Source organism: Colletotrichum fioriniae (assembly GCF_027942845.1).
Source record: "Colletotrichum fioriniae strain IMI 355084 chromosome Unknown scaffold_17, whole genome shotgun sequence".
NCBI lineage: Eukaryota > Fungi > Ascomycota > Sordariomycetes > Glomerellales > Glomerellaceae > Colletotrichum > Colletotrichum fioriniae.
Window position 1 is genome coordinate 396,474 of NW_027076853.1, and position 12,371 is coordinate 408,844.

The window sequence follows — 12,371 nt, forward strand, 5'->3', positions numbered from 1 at the left end:
TACCTTGAACGAACAAGGATCCAAGCAGCGGATAGTGTGGCTAGAGAGAAGGCGTTTCATAGCAGAGAGGGGGCGATGCGTTGTTCATTGTTTGTTGGGTAAGGCATAGTGATGTGATCCTGGCCTCACTTGGATCTCGGGGCGGCCTATTCTCAAGAGTTGAGAAACCGTCACGTGATGGTTTATCGAATTGATACGACGGGCATCCCGTTTGAAGTTCTTGTCGTTCGTGAAAACTCCCAAGAAAACTTGCCAGTTCGAACTTGGTGATGTCGTTTCCCGATCACCCGGAACTCCAAGTCCCGAAGCTGCTACTACGGTGAGAATGAGTGTATATATAGCGACTTTGTTCACCAGAGAGCGCAGCCAAGGTCTTGGTGGGTTTCGAGTGGGTTGCGATACGACGGCTGGGCTAGGTGGAAACGCGGACGAAGCCAGAAACCCCGTGGGGATGTGACGTGAATCAACGAAATAGTCCAATCGCTCAAGAGGTTCAGAGTTGCGATTGAAGATGGTGAGGCCTCACGATGAATGTCGACAAGAGCGTTGTGGGAGATGTGAAGAAAGGCCGGCGCCTATCGTAACACCACCTTTGATCCCCGGGTGGTGAGCGTCCAAAGTCTGTAAATAGACCGACTGCTAGACGAAGGCAATATGTTTGAATAGCCAAGACAACCCGTAATTTCCCTCCGATATTCTCCGTGTCGATCATCGAATAGGTTTCGCACCTCTGGATGTCGTTCGGAGTCAACGATGTGGGTGGCCCTTACTTAGTACGAGGCTCCGTCCTGCCGTCCGCCTTCCGCGTATAGCAACCGCCAAATATAGCAGTTCATTTCATCAAGGTGAGAACTCACCGTGTCAGTCAGTACTTTATTACCTTCCGTACGAACACGCCATTCATCAAGCGACTGATCAGCGGTGGCGGTCATGGTCTCGACATCGGCCGTGGCTAAAGACCGACGTTCAGCGCATAAAAAGGCCCAAAAGAAAGCCTCCAACTCGAGGCGACAGCCAGCGTCCTGCGTGCGAAGGGTCGATCCTTGCTGAGGCCCACGGAACGTGTTTAAGCTTTCTCGAAAGAGTTACCGACGCTGCCGTGATAGCCGTGCGCTCGGTCAACCGAAGTCCAGCATACCTCTTCTACGGTTGGCGATAGATGGGATCGCTGCGGTGCATTGTGTTACGGCACGATAGGCAGGGAGGCCGCGGCAGTGTTGAATCTAAGACAAAATAGTTGCAGGCGGTGCGGCGCGGTGCGATGCATGTCTGTCAGGGGAGTTTCTGGGAATTGCACCAAAAAGATAGCTGAGTCATCCTTGGATTCCTTCGGCTTAGGTAAGGCAGCACGGTCCACTATCTCCTCTCACCAGGGAGCGCCCGACCGGGCCCACTCCGGCCATCTCCACCCGGGGCTTCGATCCGCGAATAACTTCAACCCCCAGCATCGTTTTCCATTTTGGAAACCTGTCAGTGCTTGTCTCAAGCACCTCAAGCACCTCGACTCGCTCCGGTCTCTCCCGTTATGTTCCATTACAAGTGGTTCTCTTCTTACGGATTTAGATAAGGAAGTTCCTGTTCTCCAAGTTCTAAGAAACAGAACCTATGGTCGTTGCCAACGCCGTCGGTCTGACTTGGCACTACCTTTATGAGGATCTCTAATAAGTCAGTGCTGCTTAACCTAATCTCTCTGCATCTATCTCTGTCAGTCTTCTCGAAGATGCGACTCTACCGATAGCACGCCTCGCCCTTCCTGAAAATAACTTTCCCTCCGTCTGAGAAAAGGGCCCCCACTGCGCATGGATGCGTTTCCGCCTGTTGCTCTGAGGCATGTTTCACCGTCATCCCGCCGCTTCTACTCGTCGATCTCCCGCACAGCACCTTTCCCTTACCGCCGCACTGCTGTCCCAGAACGAATGAGAAGAAGAGAACCCACCACCACTTCCCGTCAACCTTTACGCAGTAGGCACCGTAGAAGGGGAAAATGGATGGTCAGGATGTGTTCAAACGGCTCTTGATTCGCCCACTACGTTTTGGCCCCTCTCTTCTCTCACGGTGCAGGAGCCTCTCAGTGTATCTCCTCTCCCATGTTTCCCTGGTATCGTGAAAAGGTATGTAGTAAGGCTGATGGGTCCGCCATGCTTCGGGACGGCCGCGCGCCGGGAGACAAGTGTCAAGCTTGCTTCCCGCGGGTCCTCCCACGACGAAAGGGCTCCACGCGTCCTGCACAGATAACGGGTCGTTACGAGGGCCAGGAAGGAAATCTGAAGTTGCATCAGGAGACAAAACATAACCGGGCCCTGAAGAGACCCACCTCCGGTGCTTATTTTGGTAGTCGTATTGCAATGCTGTATCCGTAGATGGCAGGCCGAAGGTTCTATCCTATGTGGTGGTGAACCGTCTGACCTTGGCAAAAAGTGTCAAGACATGCCTCCCCCGCCTCTCGGACCCGGAAGGTTGGGTTGAGACTTGTCAGTATAAGTATTACTAGTCGGCTCGTTCCCGTAGATCGTCGTCCTGGCTCGAACCTAAAATCCAAGTCTTCACCTTTCCTTTCTTTTCTTCAACACCACCGGGCTGGCTTCCCGTTTCGCTTCGCCCGCTCCCGCACAATGCAGCTGACGAGCTTTCTCACGCTCGCCTTCGCTGCACTGGCGGCAGCGGCTCCACCTCTCATGGATGTGCTCAAGAGCAACAATGATACCTTGAGTACTCTGACATGTATGATCTTCGATGGAATAGGCCGTGTATGGACAAGAGAGTGTGACTACTAACACCACCAAATAGCACTCCTGGCGATGGTCCCAGCCCTGAACCAGACCCTCGTTAAAGCCAAGGACGTCACCATCCTCGCCCCTTCCAACGATGCCTTCGCCAAGATGATGCAGATGGACCCTGCGTTTGCCCAAAAGGCGACCAACGCTACCTTCCTCGCCGATCTCCTCAGCTACCACGTCGTAAGCGGCAAGACCACGGCCACCATGTTCTACGAACAGCCCAAATTCGCCCAGACCCTCCTCGAGATGCCCACCGCCAACGTCACGGGCAACCAAAAGGTCGAGCTTGTTAGGAAGGGTGACCAGGGCAGGGTATTCAGCGGCTACAAGCAGATGAGCGTCATCACAAAGGCCGACGTCGCCTTCCAGAACGGCGTGCTGCACGTCATCGATACCGTCTTGACGTTCCCCGGATCCCCCGCCGACACGGCTATGAATACAGGCCTCACGAGCATGGCGGGCGCGTTGGTCAAAGCTGGGCTGGTCGATGGTGTCAACTCTTTGCAGGCTGCGACTGTCTTTGCGCCGACGAATGCTGCGTTCCAGGCTATTGGGGCTACGGTTGCGTCGATGGAGCCTGCGGATCTTGCTAGGATTCTACAGTATCATGTCCTCATGAATCAGGTCCGGTTCACTACGGGCGTGGCGACAAAGATGGGATACAAGAGTTTGATGGGCGAGAAGGTTTCGCTGCGGAAGGAGGATACTACCGTCTTTGCCAACTCTGCCAAGGTTACCATCAAGGATATCATCACCAGCGACGGTGTTATGCACGTCATTGACAGGTAAGCATTTCTCATTCTGTTCCCAGATCACAGCATTTCAAGTTTACTTACACAAAAACAGTGTCCTCAATCCGGCATCACCCAAGTTGAGCCCGGGAACCTCGACGGCTGCCTTTCCCGGAGCAGTTCAAGCAGCCAATGCCCCCTTCACCGACGGAGTCAAGCCTACTGCCAATTTCACTCCGGCCGGGGCGAGTTCGAGAAGCTTTGATGTCTCCCTTAAGTCTGCTGCGCTGGCGTTCTTGGGCTGTCTGGCTGTTGCGTACTTGTAAGTAGAGGGGACGTAGTGTCTCACAACAACTTTCATTCTTTGAAGCTCTGGTGAGCAGACATAGTTACACTTGAGAAGAAGAATTATCTTGTTTCTCGCATAATTACATTTAATTGGAGTGGCACACTGCTATGCCGGATGGTCTAATCGTCCTTAATGAGAATCCAGGGTTTGGAGTGAGATGTTATGCATGAAAGAGGGTCAAGTCTTGGTAGCGCTTGCGTTAGATGTGACTGCCCAATTGCAATTTTCAGCGTGTGATAGAAGGCACACTCGGTAGTGAGGTACCTTACATCACCTCCACTTATGTCAGATTGACGCCGTCCAGCGTGATTTCAGCCTCACCACAACATCCAACTACTACCTACAAGTAGGTTACCCTTGTACTGGGACATCCTCGTTCCATTCTTAAGAATAAGGACCGCAGAACCGCCCCACAGCTATCGTTAGATCTCACGCACGCCTCCAAATGTGGCTCATCAACACATGGTCGCACGAACTTGAAGAGTTTACCGGTAGACACATACCGCCCTACGCGATTCTCTCGCACACATGGGGGGATGGTGAAGTGTCTTTCCAGGAGATGAAGGCTCCAACTTCCTCGAGCTGGGTACAAACCACCAGCAAGGCCGGCTTCATCAAAATTCTCATCACCTGCGGACTAGCTCATCGTCAAGGGATACCGTACGCTTGGGTTGACACATGCTGCATCGACAAGTCGAGCAGTGCCGAGCTTACGGAGGCCATCAACTCAATGTTCAAGTGGTACCAGCGCGCGGTCATCTGTTATGCCTGGTTATCTGACCTTGATCCCTCCGCCGATGTGGAAGGCGACATCGACAACAGCGGAGACTTGGGCCAATGCCGCTGGTTCACGCGGGGTTGGACCCTTCAAGAACTAATCGCACCCAAAGAAGTCGAGTTCTACGACCGAGGCTGGAACCTTGTCGGCTGCAAGACTGGCCTTGTTCACCAGCTCCATGCTGTGACTGCTGTCGCCATTGACGTCCTCCGTGGCGACAAGGGCGCATTATTGCACACCTGCGTTGCCGAAAAGATGTCCTGGGCGGCGGGTCGGGAGACCACCCGTGTCGAGGACGCCGCGTACTGTCTCATGGGCATTTTCGGCATCAATATGCCTCTCTTCTACGGTGAAGAAGAAAGGGCATTTCAGAGGCTTCAAAACGAGATTCTGCGCGAGACCGACGATGTGACGATCCTTGCATGGGAGAGAGCCCTGCAAGGATCATTACCACACCAGTCCTTCCGCGTCGGCGAGCGGATTCTCGGCGGTGTGCTTGCCGAATCCGCAGACGACTTTGCCGTCCACCGTCATCAAAGGAAGATCTATCCGCCGCCTATCAAGCGGCCAACGCTTCAGGTCATGAAAAATTGCATCAAAATCCACACTGAGCTTGTCTGGGAAGAAGTACCTGGAACCGGCGGCCGCCGCTACTATGTACATTGCGGCTCTCGCGGCGAGGAACATATTGCCATCTGTCTTGTTAAAGTTGTAGGCGGCTCTTTTGTCCGGAAGAACCTCGAGCAATGTGCTTCAAAGAGCAAATTTAACATGGACACACTCCGCCGCCGGGAGTTGAGCCTGCTGGTCAATGTCTCGAGCTATCCAATTCGCCTATTCAGCCACGGCGCATGGGATCTAGTCAAAATGAAGTTCCGTTGCCCCAGAAATATGAAGGTAGCAGAAGTCTGGCCATGGTCGAAGTGGCATGACGAGGCCCTGGAATTTGTGGCGTACCCCACGCGTCTTTGCGGGTCGATCCTCTTCCATATCTACCACACAGCCCAGTCTATAAACCAACAGGTAAACCCTAGCGCCACTCAAAGAACGGACATCGTCTTCATTTTTGACCCTCATGCGGTTCACCTTATTAGCCAGGAAATGAAGGGAACCCTTCTTGAGAGATACGGTGAATTCCAGACAAAGATAGACTATGTCAACTCTTTCTTGAATTCCGAGGAGCCTGATGGGTTTGGGCTTGACGAACTTCTCACGCAGATAGGCTTACCCACGACCAATAGGATTACATTCGACTTGGGGAGGTCAGGTCGGTCTGCAGTACTGTCATTCACTTCGAAGAAGCTTGACGTCTCTGCAGAAAGCTCGGCAGCCTGGGAAGTTTTGTTCAAGATGGACGAGTGTGAAACGACCAGTGTACAGCCAGTACAATACAAGAGATGGCAAGCAGATTTTTGATGTCCAGTGGGACACCGAAAACTTGGTCTCGATAATGCTGATGGATACTCAAGACCTGGATGACGTTCAACATAGCATAAGCGGCGTATCAGTCATGTTCATCATGACATACAATAGAAGGTATCCCGATGTCCGTTGCCATCTCCCCTCCCGCTACTGATAGAAGTGCCTTGAGGGAGATGTATATACACAATGATTTCAGCGGGCAATTGATCAAACTGAAACCCAATTATCCGCCTGATGCTCTAGGGCACCTTCTTGGGCCTTTTTGGTGAGTTTAAATATTAAACTAACTCCTCGCGTGCCCGATGATGCAATACGGGCTTGAGCATCAAGGTATCAGCTTCGAGCTAGTCTCTACCTTGACAGCGTAAATCTAGTTATCAATGGCTTGAATAATATCGGTACCCCGGCTGTGAGTATTTATATAGGGGTATGGATCTTGTATGGGTACTCTGCTGGTGTTCACTAAGATGCTATGTGGTGTGTGTGGTATCTGAAAAATGTTTTAAGGTTTTCTTGGTCTGGAAGAAGAAGAAGGTTGTTCTGGTGCCGGCTTCGTCTTCGGCCATTTCCATGTCACCAACGGATTGGCAGCCCTCCACAAATATCTACGCTTTTCCATCGTCTTCTAGGCAATAGACCCCAAGTATTCATGACTAAATATGTCAAGCATCAGTAGAGACGACCTGCAGAACAGCGATGATATGCCATACCTCCTACATTACCACTGATGTTTGGATGGGTTCGTCTTCGACATGGACGCGAAGCAGCAGCACGCCAGCCCGCGTGGCGCAACCATCTGTCGGTCGTCAAAGAGAATCGAACACGTGGGCATACCCCACGTCGGTCGCCTCCTGGACACTGTCCTGCCACACTCCAAAGGGGAAACCTTTATATCAAGATACCGCTGCCCTCGCCCTAGCCATACCCCGCTCACCATCGCCTCCGGCGCGCGAGTGCTTTGCGTTGGATACCGAGGCGCTTCTTATGCACCCGCCTCGAAATCTACAAGGTATGCATTCAGAGAGCGGCTGTTATTGCTACACGCCTGCAGGAAGTACGTTCGATCTTCTCCCCGAAGCCAAGCTAAGCTCTACATCACAAGATCGCGGCTCAAAGGGCCCCTAAAGCGGCGAAGAATGCGCCACGTCTCGTATGCAACGAGTACCTTGCAGTACAACTCGAATCGTGACGAGAATAGGTACGCTGGCTGGCCTGGCACACCTTGAAATACCTCATCTCATCGACATCACGACACATCTTTAAGGAATGCTTTTAAATCTGTATAATTACCTCTTGTTTGACTCGTAACCCGGTATATACATGCATACAACAACCCACGTCATGAAAGACGGTCCCCAACGGAACGATTGCCCCGCGCCCGGGGTCCCCTGAAGAAGCAGGATGATAAAAAGAAAAAAGTCTGAGTGCCCCTGATTGTGAGGTATCCAAAGAGGGGCTTGTAGGTAGAGGGGGAAAAAAAAAGACCACGCAGTTGAAAGACCAGAGGGAAACAGGATTTGGAAAAGAGAAGAAACTAAAATTGGAAGATGCTTTTGAACCGGTTATGACTCCAGATAAGTTTGAGTGTCCGCGCCGAGCCTTTGTGAATCTAACCCGCTCCTTGAACATTGGACGCCTGTGCCCCTTACATGGTGGGAATACCTTCGTACTCGGCGTAGCCGAGGGCGAGGTTCATGTTCTCTGTAGAAGGGTATCAGTATACATATTTCTTTTCAGGGACCTGGATAAAGGGGTTGACTTACGAAGACATTGAGTTGCCGCACCCTTGAGCAGGTTATCGATGGTAGCGCAAACAACGACGCGCTTGCCGCTGCTGTGAACAGCGAAACCACCAATCTCAACACCGTGCTTGTTCATAATGTTCTTGACCTGTGGTGAGTCGCCAATGACCTTGACGAGCTTCTCGCCAGCGTAGCGGTCCTGGTAGATCTGGCGGATGTCACGCGAGGTGATGGTCTTGTTGAGGGGGATGTGGATGGTGGCCTGGATACCCCGGAACCAGGAGGCGACGTGCGGGGAGAAGGCGACGTCGGTGCCGAGCTTGGCACTGATCTCGCGCTCGTGGATGTGGTCCGTCAAGCTGTAGGGCATGAGGTTATCCTTGAGCAGGTTGACGTCGTTTTTGGGGGAGGGCTTGGTGCCTGCGCCTGAGTAGCCAGAGATACCGAAGACGGAGGGGGAGCCGCCGAGGTGCTCGACGAGGGGCGCGATACCGAGCTGCGCGGCGGTGGCGTAGCAGCCGGGGTTGGAGATCTTGTCGGCCTTGTAGATCTCGGAGCGGCCGGTCAACTCGGGAAGACCGTAGGTCCAGGTGTTGTCGAAGCGGTAGTCGGCGGACAGGTCGACAATGACGCTGCGGTGGTCGGCACCGCCCTTGCGAGCGTCAGCGATGGCCTCAATGTAGGGCTTGCAGACACCGTTGGGGAGGGCCATGACCCAGCAGTCGATGGCGCCCTTCTTCTCGAGCTCGGTGACCTGGTCGGGGCTCAGGTTCTCGTAGGTGATCTCGCGCTTGGTGTAGCCCTCGAGCTTCTGGCCGGCGAGCTCACGGGATGAGACGTGTCTGAGATCCATGTTGGGGTGGGCGTTAAGCATCTCAATGAGAGCCTGGCCGGTGTAACCACGGGCACCGATGAGAGCGACGCGGGAGGGGACGTCGTTGGAGGCGTTCTTCTTGCCCAAAGGAGGGTTGGGGTTGGTGGTGGTGTAGGTGGCGAAGGTGCGCTTGCCGGAGAGGGTAGCGGCGGCCGGAGCCCATGTCGGGCGACGAGCCATCGTCGAGAAGCCACGGGCCTGGGCGGGGGTGGAAGACTGGTTGAGGTTGCGGCTCGAAGTTTGGGCGGCGCGGCGGAGGCGGGCCTCGAGGTTGGAGTCGCCGAGCATAGCTCTACCATGGGCGTTGAACTCATCGGTCAAGACGCCGAGCTCCTGGAGGTTGTCGATGCCGTACCAGAAAAGCTGGTTGCCCTTGCTAGAGAAGCTTCCGTCGGCCTTGTCGAAGAACCAGGTGAGGTTCTCATCCTCCTCGCTGACGGTCCAGACGAGCTTGGGGTGGTCCTTCTTGATAGCGTGGAACACGTTCTCGGTAACGTTGCTCAACCATCCCTCCTTGGTGACGGTGAGGGTGGCCAAGGTCGGGTGGGATCGGTTCTCGTTGGGAGGCAGGACAATGGCGAGGCAGTTCAAGGGCTCGTCGTAGTAGGCCTTGAAGGGAGTGCCCTTGAGGAAATCGATGTAACGGTCGACGGTGGCCTCGGCGTCCATGCCCTCGCGGTCGCGGATAAGGGTCTGCTTGAGCTTGGCGAGGTCGGGGAACGATTCAATGCTGTCGGAAAAGGCGATCTTGTCGCCGCGGCGAATCAGGGTACCGGCACCGGAGTCGGTGAACAATTCCTTCTGCAGGTCGCTGGGGTGGATGATGGCAACGCTGGAGCTGCGGGGCAGGGTCTCCAGAAGCTCTTTGATCTCCTTGATCTTGAGGCGAGTGCCGTAGCGGCACCAGGACTGAGACATGAGGTGGTCGTACTCCTCGTCGAGGTTGATGTGGGAGATCTTGTCGCCAGTCTCACCGTTGAACAGACCGCCCTTCTCGGAGAGGTAGACAATCTTCAAGGGCTCCAACGCGCGGGCCAGCTCAGCCGCGGCGACATCGGCGTTGACGTTGAGGATCTGACCCTCGGTGGTCTCGGCCATGGAGGTGAGGATAGGGACGTAGCCTTGGGAGATGGCGAGCTCGACGGGCGCCTTGTCGACGCTGCTGATCTTGCCGACGAGGTTCCACTTCTCCTTGTCGAGGTAGTCGGCAGTGAGGACGGTGGTCAGAGGGCGGGTGCGGACGCCGAGGCTCTCGAGCTTCTCGACGAGCTTCATGTTCTCCTGGAGGAAGAGCTTGCGGGCGACGGTCAAGGTCTTGCCGTCGGTGACGCGGATACCCTCCTCGAACTGGGGCTCAACACCGGCCTCCTCGAGGAGACGGTTCAGCTGAGGGCCCGCGCCATGGACAATAACGGGGTACAGGCCGACTTCATAGAGGAAGGCAATGTTCTCGCAGAGATCATCAATGTAGTCGGTAAGAATGGCACCGCCGACTTTGATGACAGCGAACTTCTGGGAGGAGACGGAGGTGAAGTATGAGAGGTATTGCTGGCCCTCGCGGCGGCTGCCGATCTGACTCAGTGTGCGGATGATGATGGCGCGGGTACGGTCGCGGTTGGCCTGCTCGGACTGGGAGCTGGTGGAGGAGAGGGCGCGGATGGCATTGAGGCGCTGGAAGGGGTTGTTGACTCGGGTGACGGCCATGTTCTGGCGACGAGCGACACGAGGCACGGCGCGGCGGGCGCCGGCCCGAAAAACGGCAGAGGTTGCGGAGAGCATTGCGACTATTTGGACTTTTGGTGGGAAAACAGGTCAGCCAGGTTTGCGACGTCGGCGAAGAAAGCAATTGAGAAGCAGAGGTGTGTATTCCGTGCTCTTCGCCCTCGTCATTTACTCTTCTTTCTGTCCATGCTCTCTTCTACCGGTATGGTATTCCCTCGTCCTCAGTGTCGTTGCGGTCGGCATCCCGAGGAACGGCGGTAGAGCAATGTGGAGGCGGATGGACTCGACGAGAGGTATAGAAGGGCAAGGGAGGACGTTTGGGTATAATTCAAAGTGCATGAGCTCCTTGACGGAGCATTGGAGGCCTGGAAAGGATAGAGAAGACTCACACACACACAAACACCTCACACAACAGACCCAGGCAGATTAGCTTCGAACTCGGTCTGAATGACTGACTCTCTCTCTCTGACTCTTCTAGCTGCCGGGAAGAGTGTCCAATTCCAGTTCAATTGAACAGCCCGGAAGGGTATGAGAGGTGATTGACGGGGAAGGGAAGAAGGTAGGAGAGAGCAAGAGAGTAAAGGAAGGAAGAGAGAAAAGGGAGAGCGTAGGTGTTGAGAAATCGGAGAGACGAGGCTTTTTACTTTTTGAGGCCTGCGAGACTGTGACTGGACGTTTTTGGTGGTGTGGTGGGCGGTGGTGCGGTGCGTGGGCAACAGAGCCGGTATGATGCAGTGGAGGTGTGGAGGAGGGGCAGGGGCACCGAGCACCCAGCAACTGAGCCCAGTCACCCACCTTCAGTTCAGTGCAGGACCGCAGGCAGGAACCTGAGCGGGAAGCAATTGGCGGGCACCTTCCACCAGCCAAGGGAAAAAATCGACCGGTACCGCTCTCCGCTGCCACTGGCAGTCTGCATCGGTTCGCCGCCGGCCGCCCACACTTCGCATCCGCATCTGGGACACCATCTGACAGCTGGCAGCTCGTCGGTGACATGCGATCGCGGCGACCTGGGAAGAGCTAGAGGTACCTTAGGTATGCGCCGTCTAACTCTTCTCTCTTCTTTCTCAATGCTACTGTCCTTTCTTTAGTGTTTCCGCCTCTCCAAGTAGTATTCTACTGACAACTTCATTCCATTCAAGGGCACGAGAACCTCAAGCAGGTTAAATCCCAACCAAGAAACACTTACGCTGCACCACCTGTCACCACCACCCTCACCCACCCGTCGAACCTCAAAACGGGAAAAAGGGCCCCATCACAAGTGGACACCCCGGTTATTGGTCGGATCTGATAAGGAATCACCCCGGTACGTACTCCGTACAGATCACCAAATGCGTGTGCTGGGCCACCGCGATCTGCAGCAGCCATGCTTTTTTTTTTTTTCTTCTCTTGCTGCACTGCACTGCACAACAAGCTAAAAGAGGCATTTCCGTAACCTGGAAAATGTTACTTGAAAATTTCGATTCTTCTCTCGGCTAGGTGGAGTAATGGGGGAAGAGCGAGCGCCTGATACGAGCCGAGGTAGCAAGGAACCAGACAGACATTCATCAATCTGTCAAGTGCTCCTCCCGTTGAAGATGTTTGGGGGAACGTTGACTCTTGACTTAACATCGTGACCGTGCATATGTAGCCCGGCAAATGTCCAGACCACACATGAAGAAACAACATATCGGCAACCAACCAACGCATCTAAAGTAAACCAACCATCTCTCCCAAATTCCAACGAAGCCTGATCCTCCAGAAAGAAAGATGGCTAAGCCTTCGCACCCTCCCTCCCTCTTCAGCCCGTCCCTGAACCATGTGGAAACGACAGGAAAAAAAAGAGTGGGCATCGAATGTCAACTCTAAACGCCTTCTCGGATCCGTACCACCGCTGGCCCAAATTCCGACGCAATCCCGGGGACCGGCGCAGAGATCGCCGAGCTTGAGATGAACCATTCAGGACCTGGACCTGGACCTGGACCTGGACCTGGGCCTGC

At 54.4% G+C, this 12,371-nt stretch overlaps 3 protein-coding genes across 3 annotated transcripts; 2 read left to right on the forward strand and 1 right to left on the reverse strand.

Moving 5' to 3' along the window:
• Positions 1–2,612: 2,612 nt before the first annotated feature.
• N0V96_011309 (uncharacterized protein) lies at positions 2,613–3,834 on the forward strand (the record flags this gene model as incomplete). Its single annotated transcript, XM_053192282.2, has 3 exons — positions 2,613–2,721; positions 2,788–3,562; positions 3,624–3,834. The coding sequence occupies 3 exons, from the start codon at positions 2,613–2,615 to the stop codon at positions 3,832–3,834; spliced, it is 1,095 nt and encodes a 364-aa protein (XP_053050446.2).
• Positions 3,835–4,393: 559 nt separating this feature from the next.
• N0V96_011310 (uncharacterized protein) lies at positions 4,394–6,051 on the forward strand (the record flags this gene model as incomplete). Its single annotated transcript, XM_065759236.1, has 2 exons — positions 4,394–4,401; positions 4,440–6,051. The coding sequence occupies 2 exons, from the start codon at positions 4,394–4,396 to the stop codon at positions 6,049–6,051; spliced, it is 1,620 nt and encodes a 539-aa protein (XP_065612133.1).
• Positions 6,052–7,702: 1,651 nt separating this feature from the next.
• On the reverse strand, positions 7,703–10,452 carry ARG6 (Protein arg-6, mitochondrial; the record flags this gene model as incomplete). Its single annotated transcript, XM_053192280.2, has 2 exons — positions 7,703–7,758; positions 7,821–10,452. The coding sequence occupies 2 exons, from the start codon at positions 10,450–10,452 to the stop codon at positions 7,703–7,705; spliced, it is 2,688 nt and encodes an 895-aa protein (XP_053050444.1).
• Between the last annotated feature and the right edge of the window lie 1,919 nt (positions 10,453–12,371).